General features: G+C 37.1%; 2 protein-coding genes across 2 annotated transcripts; both read right to left on the bottom strand.

Annotated features, from left to right (window-relative positions):
- Positions 1-469: 469 nt before the first annotated feature.
- Positions 470-6,880, bottom strand: LOC139981118 (uncharacterized). Its single transcript, XM_071993299.1, has 7 exons — positions 6,724-6,880; positions 5,682-5,851; positions 5,280-5,369; positions 4,723-4,809; positions 4,038-4,109; positions 3,150-3,223; positions 470-2,333 (listed from the first exon to the last, which is right to left on the bottom strand). The coding sequence occupies exons 1-7, from the start codon at positions 6,819-6,821 to the stop codon at positions 2,271-2,273; spliced, it is 654 nt and encodes a 217-aa protein (XP_071849400.1). The 5' UTR covers positions 6,822-6,880; the 3' UTR covers positions 470-2,270.
- A 1,989-nt stretch (positions 6,881-8,869) lies between these two features.
- On the bottom strand, positions 8,870-20,320 carry LOC139981259 (thyroid peroxidase-like). Its single transcript, XM_071993497.1, has 12 exons — positions 20,160-20,320; positions 18,859-19,016; positions 18,408-18,540; positions 17,221-17,405; positions 16,589-16,759; positions 15,774-16,003; positions 14,092-14,330; positions 13,079-13,507; positions 12,206-12,373; positions 11,670-11,839; positions 10,474-10,591; positions 8,870-9,555 (listed from the first exon to the last, which is right to left on the bottom strand). The coding sequence occupies exons 1-12, from the start codon at positions 20,177-20,179 to the stop codon at positions 9,411-9,413; spliced, it is 2,166 nt and encodes a 721-aa protein (XP_071849598.1). The 5' UTR covers positions 20,180-20,320; the 3' UTR covers positions 8,870-9,410.
- Between the last annotated feature and the right edge of the window lie 54 nt (positions 20,321-20,374).

Here is a 20,374-nt window from a genome sequence, read left to right as displayed (position 1 = left end):
ATTTCCTAATGAGATTTCCCTTTCCCGTACAAAATTAATCAATTAACTTTGTAGGAAGAAAGGTGTCTATAGCTAGACTCAGGAAGGATTCTCTTGCCAGTGATATTTGTTTTGAAAAGATGCTAAAAAAACTGGGAAAACAGCTTGTTTCAGTATGTGTGACAGTAAACGACATACACTACAGACAGCTATTGTTTCATTGGTGACCTTAATTTTATAGTGGAAAACAACAGTCAGGCTCAAACACTTTGTATGAGCCAAAGTTTTTCCCAATGTTAAAACCTATTTCCATAAACCAATAGATATTAACTGCAGATTATCTAAACTACCAAATAATTGTTACAAAAATTCAAAGCACATTGGGAACTATGTTTGGCAAAGTTGAGGTGGAAAATGGTGACCAAGGGCGCTATTCTTAAATAGCGGTTCAAATTCACGGTAGACAGAGAAAAAGGTCACTACCAAGCAATTGGTGTTGTCCATATTTATTACAAGCAACACTCACAGGAGGTAAAAAAAAATACATGAAACAGCAAGGTAAGAAAACAAAAGTTGACATTCTGAAATTGTAAAATTAAAGTTCTGTACAGTCAAATGCATTCATATTTACAACAAAAATTAATATAAAGAATGTACATGACATTTGCCAATGCAGGAAGAATTGTCAATATCTCCTGAGAAATTAACTTCTAGGTTTAATGTAAAAATCAAATTTGTTGATGGATATTACCAATTCTTACTATTTTGTGGATCCTACTTAATGAGAGCCATTGTTTTAAGTGTCTTATCAGTATTTAAACAACACTGGATCAGAATTTGGAATTAACATGTCAATATCCTCATTAAATCTAATGAAAAGAGCAGCCCAGGTATTCTAAAAAGTATCATGTAAAATCCATGGCAAAATAAACACACATGCAAACCATACAATCTGCAATCAAAATCGAAAATTGAATTATTGAAATATGATATATTAAAACAATGTCTGCATAAGGCCAGATTCAATGACAGTGTAGTGTTATAATGAAATAACAACATATTTATAACTTATGTTTTATTCCTACCACTATCATATACCTTGACATATGTTCCTAATAAATTCCAAAAACAATTAGTGATAAAGATTTATAACAATAACTATTACATATTTTGGTCATTTCGTTGCCTAGTGTAGGAAAGAAGTGTAAGAAATACATAGTCTGGCTAGTCATTGAGGGCTTCCTGTGGTAGTTGCTGTCTGTGTGAAAGTACTGCAGTAACTTTTCTGTATTACTTTCAAGAAAACTAAATCTTGACAGTGTGCTTTGTCACAAAGATATCTCCTTTTTATATTTTTGAGAAGTCTGAGGAATGTATCCAAAAGCAGCAAAGGATTAGTTATATCATCCTGGCAATTGAATTGGAAACAGCTTTGTAATTCCCTAGAATATGTTGAAATTATAAACTCACAGAATACATTTTAACCTGAAACTGCATTTTCTTGACACTAAGGAAGTCAGAGTACACTGGCTGAAAAGCCAAAAGCTTCAAAGGAATCACAATTTAAGAAAACTTGATGTATCTTGCTCCCCCAAAAAAGAAGGAAAAAAGTAAAACAGATAAAGGTGGCTACTGAGACTGGACATTCAATGTGCACTGCGCAATATTTTCATCTTTCTTATAAGCATCAACTTGTGTACCAACGTAATATCCTTTTCAATTAATTCTGAAAATTGAGTGAATTTTATCAGAATTTCTGCAATAACTTTTTCCACTTCCAATACATGATTTGGCTAAATTTATTTCCACATTGATCTCATAAGAATTATTCTTTTATATTACTGAAAATATTTATTAGTAGTTTCAATATCTGTGATTCTATAAATGAATCCTTCCAATCAGAATATGAGTTGCCTTACAGGGTGTGATGGTTATATTTTAACTGATGAAAAGAAGCGCAGAGCATTTGAGTAAAATTTCTGAGATAAAAATATTTCCACCTACATAATATGTGACTCCTCAGAGAGCTAATGCGCTGGTACATATTAAAATGAAATGGCTTCCAGCATCATTGTCTTGGAATTGTTCAGTAATTATAAGACTGGGAGGTACAAATGGAAAGAGGTACCAACCTCTCCAAGTGATGATTCCATAAAATTTATGAAATTGGTGTACATTACACATAATACTGAACTAAACTAACAAAAACCGCTAATTTACACTTTATTTTACAATTTCCATCTTACTAATGATACTACTTCATATCATAGTGATTGTGAGGTAACGTCCTGCTAATTCGTAGATTCCCCTGATTTATGCCGCTGCTTGGTTGGTGGCTCCTCTTCTGACTCATCCTGTAACAGAGAGAGAACTGGAAAATAGCAAATACAGACAAAGCAACATCCTGCACAGTGTTGCACATTCATAACTGGAAAATAATACAGACAAAGCAACATCCTGCACAGCATTGCACATCATAACTGGAAAATAGTAAATACAGACAAAGCAACAGCCTGCACAGTTGCACATCATAATTGGAAAATAGCAAATACAGGCAAAGCAACAGTCTGCACAGTGTTGCACATTATAACTGGAAAATAGCAAATACAGGCAAAGCAACATCCTGAACAGCGTTGCACATCATAACTGGAAAATAGCAAATACAGACAAAGCAACAGCCTGCACAGCGTTGCACATCATAACTGGAAAATAATACAGACAAACCTACAGCCTGCACAGCCTTGCACATCATAACTTGAATAACAAGCAATACTACAAAATGCAACTTACACCTCCACTCATACAAATGGGCCTTCTTTATATTTTGTCTACCAGAACTACAGTTTCTCATCATTTTATGGCTAATTGTAACTTCACCAGCTTGTCTTTTAACCCAAACAATCATCATCAACATCATCGATTTGTGGTAAACATTCCTGACAAAATAAATGATAAATTTTGTATTCACCCTGCTCATTAAACCTGTCTTTATTCTTTGCTTCTATTTTGTCCCTTGTGTTTTCTGTAACTTGTCCTTCAACCTCTGAAGAAGATCCTGCTAGGATCGAAACATCAGGCCCACTTACTTTCACACAAAATATATGATATTTAACAAGTTGATGACGATTCTGACCATGTTACTCTGCAGCGCAAACTTTTAGTGATCTCACCGGTTTGTCAGCTTCACTGGATGACTCCATTTCAGTATGACTTCTCTTCCTCTTAGAAGTGTCTGCTGCTTTTACTAAATTTAAAATAAAAATACACAGTGAATGGAGAGAGTTTTAATGCGTGGCTACACTGGAAGCCGATGGTTGCATTTCAAGTTTAAGCATGTCTAATGCCCTTCTCCCCTAATAATGTAATCCAAGTTAGTAGTGTATGGTGTATTATTGTTTTTGGATGCTATGAGGGTATGAATTGACTATTAAATCCCCTGATGAAGAATACAAAATTCAGCCCAGCCCTTGGTACATTCACTATGAAGGTGCTGCAGTTCCAGGCTACCTGTTGCTGATTGTGGTGAAAATATCAAGCATTTAAAGCAAGAGAGTAAACATCTGTTGTTAAACTACTGCAACAAATCAACAATAATATCATACTACAGCAAGTGCTCGAGTATTGTTTATTGTGTGATTTTATATCGGCATTTGGCAACATAGCCTGATACTTTAATGCCGCGACAGGTTTTTCCTTACACAAATTGCTAGGATCTCATGGGACAGTTACCTGAAAATTATAAATACAACTCATATAATAGTGTTGCTGTTATAATTGCAATTAAAACAGTAGCTGTGTACTTCACTTTCAGAAAAGAACGACCTACCACTGCTCAAATCAACCAAGTTCATTAAATTAATTTTGGTCAACAAACACATGTTGGGGATAACTACAATACCATTCTCCATTACACAATAATTTCTGAAATATTACTTTTATGACCTCCTAGTTTTACATATAGTTACATACAGTTTGAGAAACATTGGAATTTCAGTCAAATATCTTCTGAGTATCCTTATCTGAAAGTCTTCCAAACTGGCCACATTTTACACACTTACCAGAGTCATTCTTGGTTTCATTGGTTTCTGTTTGAGTCTCAGGTGGGACAGTGCTGTTACGTCCACTTCCATCTGAATGTAGAAAATATAAACCTTGGCTAGGCAAGTCCAACAACTGATATTGCACTTAGGCAAACTAGTCAAATATCACTTCTCAAATTACGTTGACATTTTCCATTACATTTAGATTTGCTCAACCATCTTGTACAACATTTATTTGAAGCAGTAGAAAGTAATTCTTTTCACCGAAAAAGGTGTAGTAGCCTCAATGGTTCATATGATAACACCTTAGTCTCCATTCTTCATACTTACAATTTGTCAGAAATACAGAAATGAAGAGAGAAAGGTGATAAAACTAGAAAAAGATTGCTTCTCAATGGTCAATGGACATGAAGCCAGTGGACATTGCTCAGTATTCAGTAGATACCAGCTAAAACTATGAGTGGAATGGGCGTATTAAAAGACATGAAAATAACATCAAGTTGAAATGTTGATTTGAAAAGTGAAATAATACAGAGGAGACGGGTAAACTCCAACACCTATCTGGTTTGGGCATTTACAAATGATGATACTTACCTGTCTCCACCATATGCACTAAAACCTACCTTAGCCTAACCAACTGGTAACATATTTGCAATGTAGATAAAAGAACCAGTAATGTTTCAACAGATCCTGTGGAACTTACTTTCACTTTGAGCTAGAGTAGTACTGCTTCCATCTTCGTTGTCACTGCTGAAGTTTGAATAACCTCTGGAATCTTCATCGGACCAAGCTGAAAAGAGAAGGAAACATTTCAAGTATTCTTACTGCCAATTTAATATTTTGAGGTAATTTAATGGTAACAACCATAATGCCAGTCACAACATTTGATGGTCAGGGCTTACAGTGATCAATTTAGCTAGATAACAAACTACCCATAACATCATTGTAAAGTTTGCAAAGAAGTTTTCTGATTGTTCCAGCCTCATTCCCACACCAACCCTCTGATCCAGACTTAGGTACAATCTTAATGAATATTCATTATTCCTATCTGCAGTACTTTTCTCATGTTTAACATTCAGACAAGAGTTTTATTATTCCATTTTTCACAGTTTTCTTTTAAGTTTCTTAACACCCAACGGATGCAAGTTCAAATTATACACTATTATATTTTGTAAATTCAGGAGATCGTTCTGGTGCCAACACCTATGGTGTTAAAACAAAGAAAAATACATTAAAAAGAAATGAAAATGATATCTCTACCTGGCCTTTCCTCTGAAATAAGGGCTGCAATATTCCTGTGTTTGGGTGTTTCTTTCTTCTCATCCAATTTCTCTTCACTACCTTGAACTCCTATCAAAGATAACAAAGATAAAAATAGACATCAAAGAAAAAAGAACACAACATCAGAAATAAAATAAAAACTCACAGCTTATAGATATATAATTGGTTGCAAAATGTACCAGACAACAACTAGCATTTCATATGCACCCAAAATCAAATTATTCACAGTTGCCTTAATTTATATTAAAGATTTGAGACAGGTGGACAAAAGTTCAAGAGTAAATGTTTTTGCAGCGTGCTTTTATTGTTAAACTAATTTTAGAATCACTGCCTTTTTGTCATAAATTCAATATTTAAGCCAACAGTTGTTTTCTTCATTACCTGAATTTTCTTCTTCCTTTGAACCTTCTTCTTCTTCTTCTTTCTCTTCTTCTTCTCCTTCGTTCTTTTCTCTATCTTCTTCTTCTTTTTCCTCCTCCCTGGTCTTGGGAATTGGTACCCACTTATAAATTTGCAAAGACGTATCACCAACTGAGACCCATTTCTTTTCCCTGGGAAAGAATAGAAGTCAGAATGAAAATTAAAACAAAAAATAGTTTGCCATGTAACATCCTCCAACACACAAATAAATGAGCGAAAAGTACAAATGTAAACATTCCTATTTGTTTTTTCTTTCTTCTTGCCCAAATATTGCAATTAGCAACTTGATGTAAATAAGACTTTTAGGGCATTTACTGTCAACTGTACAAACTAATAACTGATGGTAATGAGTTTAAAAATGCTGGCAATTTTTAACCAAACAAGTGAATCAAGCCACTGCAACCTTCAAATTCAACAAAAGTTCTTGGTAATTAAAAGCTGCTTACTACATAAAAGCTTACAGTATGTAGATATTACTAACCATTAATCAAATATATACCAAATTTTGGCAATCAAACTGTCATTAAATACTCTACTTTTAAATTTGGATGCCATTAACAACACTGGGAACCAACTCTTTTGGCTATAATTCTTTGCTAATTGCAGTAACAACAAAACAACGTGCAGCTGTCTATTTTCCGACCACAAAATTTATATTGCTGTTGGACATCCTCCAAAGAATCAAGGTAATCAATGCCAAAAAATTGTTTCTTCTAAGTTGGTCTCAACCAAAGTGAATGGTTAAAACCAAGAAAACAGACCATATCGGCTTTACCGAAGAAGAATTTGCGACAGTAGTCACTTACTGTATTAACTATCTGACATAAGTGCCTATATTTAGGCCTTGGTTGCCTATTTAACATATTTCGCGGAAATGGTTCCATGTGTTGGATTGCACTAATATACTGTATGTACATAACCAATGTTGTGCGAGTGAGACTACAAAATAACTTACAGAAAGTGGGCCACACCTTACAAAAGAAGCAAAGTAGCAATCAATTACCATTTCCGAACCCTATCAACAGCTTGCATTACTCGCTTAATTTCATCTTTTGCACGACTGCGCGTCTCAGCACGAGAACTTCTTCCGGAGACCAACATTTTGTGTCTATTGTCTTTTCTTTGGAATAGAAAAATGGAATCACCGAACGCCAAACGTGCAAAAGGTTTTAACGTGAATTACGGCAGGTTGGCACAACCAAAATCCATGTGGGCAAACTAACTACATGTGTAACATCCTTCTGGAGTATTATTTAGTCTAACAAACTGACGGCAGCTCCATCGCATATTTGCAAAACAAAAGCAGCCGTTTTACCACCTTCGAAGCCGTAGACAAATGATAAAAACTGAAATAAAAATACATTCATGAAGTGCAAGCCGTGTTTCAAGTAGTTACTAGTACATTCCGGATGTTTCCAATCTTTATTGGTGAAGGACAAGGAATCAATAAGTTGCCTTGTGTTATACAAATTCCCACTCTTAATTATAGCATGTAATTAATTATTACTTTAACTTTCTAAAATGGTAGTTCTTAAAGGGTCTATACAATGAATCCGAAAGAAGCATCGCTTGATGGGACCTAAATGCCGTGTGCAAATCATCCCTATGGTAACAAGACTCCATCGCGTCCAGACCTTGCGCAAGTGCCTATACCATGGAAATTTATATGGCCTATACACACTGAAACTCGACTCCCAGTAGTGTAAACAATATATACAGATACTGATCTACATGATACAGTAAACACACAGTATGTACAATATATACACACACTGTTATACAGTGTATGTAGCCGAGTGCACTGTTCAGTTCATCATATACAGGCGCGTATCCAAGGGGTTGTTGGGGGCGCGCGCCCCCCGAGTAAGAAAAAAAGGAGAAAAAAAAAGACGAAAGAAAGGAAAGAGGAGGGAAAGAAAGAGGAGGAGGAAAGGAAGGGAAAAGAAAAAGAAGAAAGAGAGAAAAAGGAGAAAAGGAGGGAGTAGAAGAAAAACGCCAAGACACCGGGAAGAGAAAGAGGAACAGTGACATCATTACAGCGCTGATCCCTACTATATACACAGGGTAGCCAGGGTAGTATATATATGTATATATATATATATATATGCTATATATATAGGCTATATATATATATATATTATATACTATATGTTTTATCATAATGCGTGTTTGTGTATGGACGCAATTGTACAAGTGTGCTATGAAACCAACTGTGACTGGTCTCGAACTCGACCGAGTCGTCGGGGAAAATGACGCATTTCGGTATTAGATTAGGATCTATATGCGAACTGCATTAGAACTCATTACTATATGTCTGAATTATTTTGGACAAATTTCCCACAATAAAACCATTGCCAGAAGATAGAAAAAGGGAGGCTGATGAATCTAAGCGAGGGGGGGGGGGTAATTTAGGGCTATAGCTATATCCCCTTCGCGTGTTACTATAACCCCTAAATTAAAAGAGATTTCTTATCCACTTGAAACATGATATAGTCTCCTATACTTTCCTGTCGTCAGTGTACTGCATTTTTGCTTACATATTTTGTTGCTGCTATGGGTATATGTACATGCTCAAGTAGAACTACCTGGGGCTGCGTGTTGGTCTATGTTTTCAGTAAGTTTTGATTCGGAGATAAACTGTGACCTATGAAGGGTGTTTAGAGGACCTTTAACCATCAAGAACTAACGTCCTCAGCGCAGGCATAATGACGTTGAGGGGAAGGGGTAGTTTGTCAGGGGCAATGGCCAGGGGCCGGCAAAATATATGGGATTTATGAAGTGTGCAAAGTGGGAAACCAGTGAAATTATTGTCTAAGAGCCCAGTGTGGCTCTCAACGACTCTGGCCATACATGATATACCAATAACTTATTTATTTTTATATATACTTTTACGGTAATGGCCGCCCATAATTAACCGGTGAAATTATTGTCTAAGAGCCCAATGTGGCTCTCAACGACTCTGGCCATACATGATATACCAATAACTTATTTATTTTTATATATATTTTTTTACGGTAATGGCCGCCCATAATAGCCATACCTTTTTGATGCGAACGTACTCCCAACTTATTTAAATAACAGTGGATGGCGAAGCATTCAAACAAGAACAATTAAAGACACAAACTTCATTTCTTTTTGTGCCTATAAAGAACACTTAATACGACATTTATTTTTTTCCACAGAAGTTTCAGGGGAAAACACGTCAGGTTTATCTTTCTGGCTAAAGAAACAGCAGATATAACATTAGTTTTCAAAACCTTAACGTAAGAAACCTCTTCAAAAATGAAACATTTTAGATATATGTTGTATTAATTTATTCGTCTTAACTTAAAACACGAATACACACTAACGTAACATTATGTAGACTCTTTTTAAAGATACGTTAAATAACTCTAAAAAGAAAAACAATTTAAAAATAGATAAAATTACTAAAACTTTTCATAAATTTAAATTTTAAAGCAATGGGTATGGATGCAGTCGAAGTTCATGATATCGCAAGTTATGAAGTCATTTTTAATTTATTATTAAAATGCTCAAGAACTTGTTTCATACGTAATATAAATCATTATTGTTGAAAAATTTCAGCAAGGGACAGGAATGAAAACATTTTAAAGATAACAAATACTTCTAGAAACTTATTTTCAAGTCAAGTGATATTGATTATAGTTCAAGATGTTGCTTTAAGTTTTTCTACTCCTTCCACGCGGTCAGGTCTAGATGTGGGATAGCGGTTCCGTCCTGACAGCTCACTCGGACGTTGGCGAATCCAGGAAGTTCCCGTTGCATGTTGGGATATGTGTGCAGTTTACTGTAGCTGCTGAATGAAGTTGTATCTCTATGGAAGATAATGAAGACAGACAATTTGTTAGGAATTAAAACATCTGGACCTTCAGTTTAACAAGACTTGTTGGAATCTCTGCTAATTATAAAATATTCATGTGATTAAATAATGTGAGAGTGGAACAGGTGTAAGCACGGTCTCCCACCTATTTGGATAACTTTGAAGTTTTGTACCGTAACTTTGGCGAATTGATACACAGTTTTAAAATACCTACCGATTGCTAATCAAATAATATTTCTCTTCATCGTCTTTAACTAATCGGCAAATGGACGATTTAAGAAATAATCCCTAGGGTTTTGCAATGACCTCATAGTAGAGACTAATATACTTACACCCTCTGCGAAATAACCAGTCAAACCTACCTCTCCCCGAATTTCCAGCAATTTTCTAATTAGTTTTTATTTAACACCTGCTGTGTTGGCGGCCCTTATGTTAATTTCAATAACATGGGCGATTCTAAAATGATGTCAGCGAGCCACATCGTAAGTTGAACAATTTCAATCTCTGCATATGAACTGTACACTTGCTTTTGGAGATTGTTCGAAAGTTGGTGCAAAGTGCCGGAGTGCCAAGCATTTGGCTGTGTAAACAGTAGAGGGAAAGAAAGAGCAGGGAACGGAAAACGATGTTATGTTATTCGTGACGGGAAAGGTTTCCAGAGAAAAGAGAACGTACAAAAGACCTAAAAGGAAAAAACATTAGAAATAAACCACACTTGACCTATAGCCCGATTCTATGACACCTTGGCATGCGTAAGTTGACGTAGCAACAGGCTAAAAGTGATGAATTTCAGATTGTGTTTAGTAAACGTAGTTTTATGCAAAGATTACTGATTCTTCAGACCATTCATACTTGAAGACATGCTGATTGCAACTTGTAACTTTACAGAGATAAATATATTATCATTCTTACCCATCACCGATAGCTTCATCGCTTTCCCGGAACGCAAACGGCTGAATAGAGTCTATCGTTTCGAGTGTGTCGCACATAACACGTGACATCGTCATTGCACGAATCGATTTCAATTGATCTGAAATTTTGTTTGATAAATCCATTAGCTGAGTAATTAATATGAAACATGTAATCGTTTTCGAAAATGACATAGTTGTAACGGTAAGAGATCTTTGGCAGCGACCTACGAAGTCACTCGGCAAATTAATGTTGAGTATAGAATGTACTTCGCAATGTTAAAAAAATGTTATCAGTAAATTGACCAACAGGCATATAACATAAATGCTGTATTCTCTAACAAAATATGGTGCGAAGATAAATGTTGTTAATCATGTGCTAAAAATGATTAACTCTTCTCTTCTGCCAACCTTAAAGAATATTGCACGTTACTAAGGCTTAGAAACTATATATACAACAACTTAAATGATTGGTTCAGGTGTTTGACATGTCTGTTTGTATGTAAGAGCACAAAAAGACAAAAAGAACAGTGAAGAAACTACCATGATAGCATGCTCTGTTAAGGAGATATGACACTTTGAAGATATCAAAATTTCTTTGAAAATGACTGGTGTAGAAAGACTAACTGTGAGGGTGTGATGTCACATCCTCACTTCCTTAACATGTGTGAATATATTTCTTTAAAAATTATTTACATTTTTTAACACATTTGAAAATAATATAATCAAAAATTCTTCAGATGTTTAATCTCAAATACTTCCTTTGACAAATATGAGATCTCCTGACATATCTTTTGGTTGAAAGTCATGAAACCTCACAAAATATTTAGAAAAAAAAACAAAGACTTTTCAGAAATGTGAGGATGTGACATCACAGCTAGTCAGATTTCAGCAGTTTCTACACAATCTGATAAAACTTTACACTTGAATATCTCTTTAACCGAAACAGATATTTGAACAGTTTTTTCACCATTGTGTTTCTTTTATTGTCTTCTTTCATATAACATAAACATATATGACAACTGAACCAATCCTTTAACTGTTAAATTTATATTCATCCCACGCAATGTCAAATAACATTCAGGAGTATTACAACAATTGCAAACAATTGCTGAAATTTAAAGAAGAAATGTTAAGAACATGAACTTAGCTCTTTTTTAAAACCAACTCAAAGAAGAAAAGTGAGCGTAAATGTCTAACCTTTGGTAAAGGATGATATGAACCCTCCATTCTCGTACCAGAACCGATCGCCAAGCTTAAGCTCTCGAAACTGTCTTGCAAGCAAACAAACATTTAATGGACCTACCAAGGCATCATCTAATAGTCTTTCTGCTATCGAACCAACAAAAACATCGATGTCATGAACATCTCTGTAGGAGAGAATTAAAAAGGAAGAACGGTTACCATAATTTCAATATAGTAAAGTATAGCAAGTAAAAGTTTAAAGCTAAAATGTGAAATGTATAGATGCATGCATATCATTCAAACACACGAGTTCCAACCTCGACAGGGAAAACATGTTCGATTAAAAAATCAGTTTTTGAAGATAAATTTCTCCCACCTGCGTATAAACAACTTTGTAAGGAGGGGGGGGGGGTACGATACTTGTTATAACAAAAAAATAAACACTGAAAATGAAATCGTTTTTAATAATAAAAATAATATAAATATATTCTGTCAAGCTCGCCAGGAGAATGGAATGTCTCTTTACAATATCCGCAATGTCTATGACGTACGTATAGACTTGCTGTAGTCGGTTTATAACGTCCTGGTCGAAATCAGCCTTCAAGTCCTCGAATGACGTGACTGCAGGTGAGCCACAAAACCGTCGCCATTCCGTGTAGCTCGGAAGGCCATGGTCCTTTCCTCTCTGTATGTTAAATGATATTAAGTCCAAGCTAGGTCTGGAAAAAGAGAAAAAGACAAAAAAGAAGAAGAAAAGCAGTAGTAAGGGAAATCCTTTTGACTCATTCAACATTCGGTTTTCATAAAAAATAGGGTAAGTTTGTAACTAAGCACAGTGACTTAAAATGGATCAAATTACAATTATATGTAAATGCCTTCTACAATTTCATTACATCGATCCGTATTGAATACTACGGTAGATGCAAAAAGTTCAAATGGTTACCGCAATCATCGAGTCTTCTACAATGAATGACTGCAGTCAAAGTATTAATTCGAATTTTGCCTAATATAAAGTGGTTTAAGACTATTTTAATTAAACTGGTCGTGAGACAAAAGTATTAATTCGAATTTTGCCTAAGATAAAGTGGTTTAAGACTATTTTAATTAAACTGGGGTCGTGAGACATTCTACAGTTACCAAAATGTTTCGGGAGAAACAAATATTTGTAGAAATAAAAGTTCAGAAACTTCAATAAGTAAAATATAACAATGTTTGTGAGGACCCTTACTATATAAGATCATATAATTGCTCAAACTATGGGGGGGGGGGGGGGGTTGGTACCCCTACCTGTATTTAGACCCCTTCTCCAGGCCACAAAATTCACCACTTGATGGTCGTCAAGGTAAAACTTGGGGTCACCCAGCCAAGACGTTTGAATACCAGGGATTGAAAAGATATGAGGTATCAGCATAGGATTTACTTACGTTCCAGGAGGAAGATTGAATAGATGGTGAGTGAGGGCACTTTCGATGTTCGTGTCCACTTTCAGCAATCTTTCGACTAACATCCCAAAGACAAGAGCATCAATCCCGCCATTACTTTCATCAAACATTAGAGTCCCATTGAAGAAAGCCTCAGTGAGTGGCAGAGGATCAAACACCGGTTCGAATCTGTTGTTGAGACGGATCATTTCGTGGCTAACTTGACTGTGGCCCATGCGAATTGCTGACGTAGACAGGACGTTTGTCATAGCAGGATGTATTTTATGATCGTAACCGTGAAAAAATCCGTCTGGATTTAACAATAACTCAAATATTCCCATTATTCTGGGACCAAGCAGCAGCGGCAGGTACTCATTGTAGACTATGTGTTGAAAAATGGCTGTGACGATTTTACGTGCTTCTTGATACAACCTGAAAAGTAAATCAGTCGGACATGAATAAAGATGGCGACCAGATCTTTCAACTGATCTGGGCTAAAGGGCGTAGGAACCGGGGGCTGGGGGCGCCAGCCCCCCCCCCGTGAAAAATGTGGAGGGGCGGAAGTATCATTCCGCCCCCCCCGCTCCGCAAGTCAGAAAACCCTTATAGTAGTAGCCCAGACAGTGGCGTAGGAAGGTACTTTTGAGTGGGGGGGGCTGAAGACTGATGGCCGGCCTGGGGGAGGGGTCTAAGGGGAGGGGGTGTCCCCCTCCCCTTTGGATTTTTTTGCATTTCCAGGTGGCCTCAGATGCAATTTGGTGCAATAAAGCACACTTCAACACCCACTCCATTTTGTAAAATTAATTTTGTATTTTCACCTGGCCTTAGATGCAATTTGGTCCTCCAAATGAGATTTTTTTCTCATTTGGAAATGAAAAAGGGGTTTTCTGACTTGCGAAGCGGGGGGGGGGGGCGGATGATGCTTCCGCCCCTCCATATTTTTCACTGGGGGCTGGCGCCCCCAGCCCCCCGGTTCCTACGCCCTTGCTGATAAGTAAAGATGTGTGATTATTTACTTCTCCTCGTCCCATGCCCTGTTTAACTGGAACAGTTGCAAAGCGATATGATTGTGCAATCGATGGAAGAGGGTGTGAAGTGCGGTCAGACCGGGTTGTTCAGCTGCTCGTTTGTCGCCGGATCGCCCGCATTGTTGAGTAGCACGGAATGAGATACAATCTGACATCTGTACATCCTTTGGCAGGTGAGGTAAAGAAAAGTCATTGGCACCTCGTGACATCAGAAGGAGACCCATGCCTGCAGCAAAATTTAATGAAAATGATTACTACAACCATGAAGGTAAAAACAGATGCTACAACCATGGAGGTAAAAACAGATGCTATACAACCATGGAGGTAAAACAGACCTCCATGCTACAACTTACAGTGTAGTGGGGTGGGGTGTGGGGGGGGGAGAGACTTTTCACCGGTTTGAAGTAGGGGCCGTGAATGTTTTTGTACCTTCAAAATGAATTGTGATAATCTTACTACTGAATGTGACGCATCATCATAGTGCACGATAAACCTGGAATCTCTACTTCCAGGTTTTCCACTGAAAATCCCGGTTTTTCAACAATAAACCTGGTTTATCTCGCGGAAACCGGCAATATCGCCGATAAAATTGGAATATCGAGAACACAAACTTGAAAAATATCGAAAAAAACTTGGATTATCGTTAGAAAAACCTGGATTATCGCAGGATATGTCCAGGTCTATCAGTCGAAAATCCAGGGTGTGAAGACTCGTGCACAAAGAAACGTCTCATACCGGTAATATGATCTAGTTTCGAATGAGGTGTAACAGAAGTGTTTGACACCACCATCGATCCCAGAAAATGCACACACAGCTTGCTACCGTTGGTAATTAAACACTAGTGTACATTCAATGCATACAGCTACGGTCAATACCCACAACACAGTGTACATAGCAGCGATGGACATCTCAGGTCTAGATAAAGATAACAAGGTATCACGTTTCATTACGGTCTGCATTTTGTAGCGACAAGAAAAAAACTTCACTTGCAAGCAACGGAGGGTGGCACGCGGTTTGGGGCGAGTCTTCAATGCCTTTAATTAATAGGCTTATCAATTGAAAACCCTGGATCATCGGTACAAGACCTGGACTATTGATCGATAAACTTGGATTTTCGTCTGATAAATCTGAATTCTTGACAGATCATCGGTTCAAAAAGTTGACTAAAGAACTACGACCGATAGTCCAAGTTTTTTTTCGAATATAATCTTGGATTTAAACCGATAATACAGGTTTAATTACCGATAATCCGGGCTTTTCGCCGATTATCAAATGACACTCTCACCACTCATTGTGGCAGACGTATCCACTGAATGACAAATTCTCCCTCCCCCACCCCCTCCCCCACCCCCCGCCAGTAATCCTTGATACGTTCATCATTCATAGTTGCAGGTAAATCACTCAATGTGACAAATGGTCGTTATTTATTTATTTATTTATTTCAACTTTATTTTAAGAGGGTAGCTCGTTTAGCAATAGCTAATCTTCCACGAGGCCCTCTGATAAGACATATAATAATATAAAAAGTAGGAAAATTTAAGAAGTCATAAATACAATGTTATGTCGCTCTTCTCAATCATTATGATAAATTAAGAATTTTAAAAACAATAAGCTTGATATGAAGAAAAAGAAGAGAATTTGGCATTCAATTTATCATAAATATACTTTCCATGAGATTTATCTCTCAGAGACTCCTCGACTTCAGCTGATGACCCATATGTGACCGATCCGTCAATTAGTGACGTCACTTGGTTCAACTGTTGACGAGGGCCCGGCTGACAATCTTCTCCAAGGACTGGCAGCGAACGAAGGAACGGAAAACAAGGAACCTCGAAGAAGGGGTCGGAAGCAGGCACCTCGATAGGTAAACAAATTGATGACCGCGAACAACCACAGTTGCCTTAGAATGGATATGAAACAGAATCCAGTCAAAAGCGTGACCAGAGTTGGCTTTAAAATTGATAGTGTATGCTAAAATTGCTTTAAAAAATGTAATATTTCAGTATGCGAAGATATACTTTTGAAAGAGTTGGTAAAATGCTTGCTTGAATTTGAAAATGACTTGTGAGACTTTCTAGGGTGTTTGCTGATAATACGAATGATTTTTTGCTTTGTTTATTATTTTTTGTTAATTTTGGTTGACAACAGTGTTACGTAACTGAAATTATGGATATATTCTACAGACCCAATTTTCCACCCGTAATTCCCTTCCAGACTTCCACAATTATGGTATCGTATTGAAATAGAAGAATTCGGCAATATCTAGATACTATATAAGGTTTCTAAATAACATATAATATAGGCTACTATTGGGTCGGTGAGCGAAATGGGGAGGAGGAGGAGGGATGGTTTTATTATTAGGTAAAACGGAACCATAGTTAAAGCTTTACTCCCTTCCTCAGGAATGCATTTTTATTCTCACGTGGCATTTGTACCTGCTGTGAAATATTTCCATTTGTATAGGTTAATCATATCTTATCCTCACCAACTTCTGTTGGTGTGTGACCAATATCGTGGTCCAAGAGTTGTCCAAAGTGAGTGACCAGGCTAGTGTATCCTCGCATCTCCACAGTTTCATGAGTAAAGACTGTGGATGAAATCTTCCTAGCAGATGGGAGCTCCTCCCCTGCTTGCGTCAGTCTCGGTTGAGATAAATCTGTAACGTATAGTTAATGTAAGTAATAACAAATAGTTGAACGGAGGGGAAGGTGAGAAGGGGCGGGCGAGGCGGCGGTGAAAAGGGGCTTGGTAAGAAAATTGAAGGCGCTGTTACTCTCAGTCGAAGTTTTAGGAGTGACTCAAGTGGTTCCATGTTTACAAATGCCCAACATAGCTAAACAATGACAGCCGTATAACCATGATAACGTTGAAGAGAGACTGTAATCTTTTGCAGGAAATTGCTGTCATGAAAGAAGTCGATGAAATAATTCAGTTTGCTATAACCTCTAACTGACGACAAAATGAAAACAGTTTAGGCTGATTTTGATAATTTTAGAAATACCATTTTCTATTAGCCAATAGAAACGTGAAGTTTTTAGCTTCATTATACATTTGATTTGCAATAAATGAAGCTACATTTGTTTTCTCGTTCAGCTCTTTTCAACTACTATACCTTACCGTCTGCATAGGCTGCTTTCAAATATCTTTTCAGAGGCGTGAAAGATTTGCCTCTGTGTGGGAAGATCGGATTATTACACATGCCGTCAGGTTTGGTGTATCGTGATAAAGGGTAACAGGATGGCGTCTCGTCAGGTGTGGAACACATCTTCGCGATCTCGTCAAGGACCGAACGGGTGTGTAGCCTGCAGTGAGAACGAGGTCAAATACGGAAGGCTAATTAACACTAAGGGCTAACCCAAATGGAGAGTAGTAGATAGTCGGAGAATACCCGAGCAAGGCCTCAAACAGAGGGGCCCGAGGTCAATTTGGCGGAAGAATGGTAACCGTAATGGGATGTATGAAATGTGCTAAAAATTGTTATTTTCGGCGCACCAATTGTAGATATAGTTGTCTCATTCGTGTTCATGTTGGACAGCTTGAGTGTGGAATTATTTTTTTCCAAAACCCTTCCATAATCTACGCTCTCCACGCGCAACCCCCCCCCCCCCCCCCCACATCAATAACAAAATCGACCGTTCGTTAGCCCGATTTAGGCTATTATTTAAAAACATGCATGGTCAAACGGGTGACTTTTGTGGTCTGTTCAGTGCTCATGAAATTGCCTTTTGAACAGTTAAATGCTTCATTCTAATGACCACAGATTTTAAATGCCTCAGAGCTTACAGGGGAATCGCACTCTGGACCCCAACCGTGTTGTTTTCCACTGGACCCCACCAGGGGCCAAAACGCGGGCATTGATTCCACGACTTCGGTGGAAGCATTCCGCGAAAAATGAAATTAAACTACAACATTCGTATAATTCATGATATGTGTATGAATTAATGTGTATGGTTAATGTGAATAAATATTATCAGCCATGACTGAGAGGAGACAATTTTGGCGAACTTCTTATTTATACTGCAAAATGCCGTTTGTATTGGAAAGTATGATTAATTCATCTAAAGAGCCTTCCCGTTTTGTTTTGATCTAAGATCGTCTGCGGAAACAGTTTACCTCGGATTCTGTATGCTAGGAACGAAAATGTCATTTATCACATTTGTAATTTAATAAAAAACTACCGTTGTATTTCTTATTTCTAAGTTACGATTTTTATTTTATAGTGTCAAACAGATATATTAGGGAAAATGTAAGGGAAAATGTTTCATGAAATTAAATCTGATTTAAAAAAAAAAAGAGTGTCTCACCTGTGACCGTATGTTGCAGTAATGTTTTCACATACATGTGCAAATGTTGACATTCTTTTACTCTGGTCAAAACTTGCTCCAAACTGTGATAGGGTTGTTAGTGGAGTTCTTCGTGTCCGCGATTCATTGAATTCTGTGATCGATGTAAGATCGATCAATCAATAACATTCATCAATTTATATACAAATATCTTATTGACTGATATGAAATGGGGAATGGACAGATTGTTTATTAAGAAGGGGAGACGAGTTCCGAAAGCTTTTGACCAGAGAAGGTGATCGACTTGTTTTGTTTTCTATATTAGAGATAGGGAAGTGTTTTGTTTTTCCAATTCCATCCCTTTCTATCAGAGAATGCAACTCTCATAGCAAGTGATACATATGTCAAAAAATTATATGCCTCACATATTATTCAATTAAAAAAAAATTAAACAAATATAACTCTAATATACCTCTGTAATGAGCGCACTGCTCATTTTCAACCCATGTTCGAGTTTTCTCTATTAAATCTTCAGCATTGTTTGGAAAGGTTTGAGACTTCTCATCAAATGGAAATCCAAAGATGATTTTGATGCAAACGGAAGCAATCAACACACTGACTAGTGACACGCTGAAGAAAGGGGGAAAACAGTCAAAAGCAAAATACATTGCAGCAATCCACAGATTAAAATTGTGGGAGGCCACTAAAGAATAATAGCAAGGTAGAAGCAAATATACACCATATACCCCCTCTCCATTTCCTTCCCCATTTAAGTTTTGCAAACCCTACCTCAAAGTAAAAATTTGATGTCTGGTATAAAAGTGTTCAGGGCGGCAATTAGGCCTTGGGTCCTTTGTAACATTATAAGTCTTTTAACACTAGTCTTTTAACATGGGGAGACATGGGACATATTGCCTATTTGGATGATCCGATAATGACCGATAGAAAGCAAGGCTCATAGCCATACGGTAGGCCTCTCAAAGGACAATTTTAATACTATCAAAGTGACCGACGATAACTTTCTGGTGAAACTGTTGAGAGAGAGGGGGGGGGGGGGAGGCAGGTATAGTAAATTGAAAGGAAGGATAAGCACACGTAGGGGGACGAGTAGTGCTGAAATGTTGTGTAGGATGACATAGTAACCTGTTTGGAAATTAGGTACACACTTGCCGCCGTTTTCCGTATTTAGTCAGGTATTATTCAGGTATAGTTTACCCACAGACAGTGACAATGTCATGACGTATCAAATTCATAGTTGTTCTCATTTGTCACAAGTCAGCCAATTATTAGCTTTCACGAAGAACAACTTTCAAATTTGAGAAGTAACTTTTGTCACTCAACTCATTTCTGCACAGAAGATCGAAATTGAAGCAAAAACTTAGTTTTTGTGAAAATAGTTTTTCAGTTTTAAGAAAAGTCATGTTAGATAGAACCTGGACACGATGACCAAACCATTTGTCCCTCTCTCCCCCCAAGTCCCGATACATCGAAACTTTAATAGAGTGATCAGCGTATATGTACATTAATTTTCGTACATTAATTTTCGGAGTTACCAAACAGGTTTTTTCTCAGTAGACTTCCGACAGGAAGGAAAGGTTATGCTAATGCTTACATTAGATATATCCATTTATACCGACCGACCAAAAAAAAAAACTAAATGTAAAGCTGCGTTTTCGTTTAGAAAAATACTACGACTTAATGACACTTGTGTAAACGTTGTCAGCATTAATTATCTAAGAAAGCTTACAAACTTTTAACAAATAGTATACTTACCGAATGATTAATGTATGCATGGCTATAATCTTCTTATCTAGGGTGTAGGCATGTGCAACGTATAAACTAACGTTTCTTTCTTTGAAGATTGATGTAGCCTATACAACGTTAATCATTTACACGACTTACAAGGTTGACACGGAAAATGAAAGTTCACGTTAGAATGGTATAAGAAAAGGGAGTCTATGGGATGATTACGTAATCGACGAATTGAA

This window comes from Apostichopus japonicus, chromosome 15, assembly GCF_037975245.1.
Source record: "Apostichopus japonicus isolate 1M-3 chromosome 15, ASM3797524v1, whole genome shotgun sequence".
NCBI lineage: Eukaryota > Metazoa > Echinodermata > Holothuroidea > Aspidochirotida > Stichopodidae > Apostichopus > Apostichopus japonicus.
The sequence above is the reverse complement of the archived record's forward strand: the minus strand, read 5'-3'. Positions and strand labels throughout refer to the sequence as shown.

Bases quoted from the DNA above. Each gene is read 5' to 3' on its own strand.
- LOC139981118 (XM_071993299.1), bottom strand. From the start codon at position 6,821: ATGTTGGTCTCCGGAAGAAGTTCTCGTGCTGAGACGCGCAGTCGTGCA. The intron at 5,852-6,723 runs GTAATTGATTGC...ATTCTTTCCCAG, and splicing joins GTTGATAGGGTTCGGAAATG to GGAAAAGAAATGGGTCTCAG. The intron at 4,810-5,279 runs GTAGAGATATCA...TTCTCTTTTCAG, and splicing joins TATTTCAGAGGAAAGGCCAG to CTTGGTCCGATGAAGATTCC.
- LOC139981259 (XM_071993497.1), bottom strand. From the start codon at position 20,179: ATGCATACATTAATCATTCG. The intron at 14,331-15,773 runs GGAAAGTATATT...AATTTTGCTGCA, and splicing joins CTCTGAGAGATAAATCTCAT to GGCATGGGTCTCCTTCTGAT. The intron at 13,508-14,091 runs GTAAATAATCAC...TTTACTTTTCAG, and splicing joins AGGGCATGGGACGAGGAGAA to GTTGTATCAAGAAGCACGTA.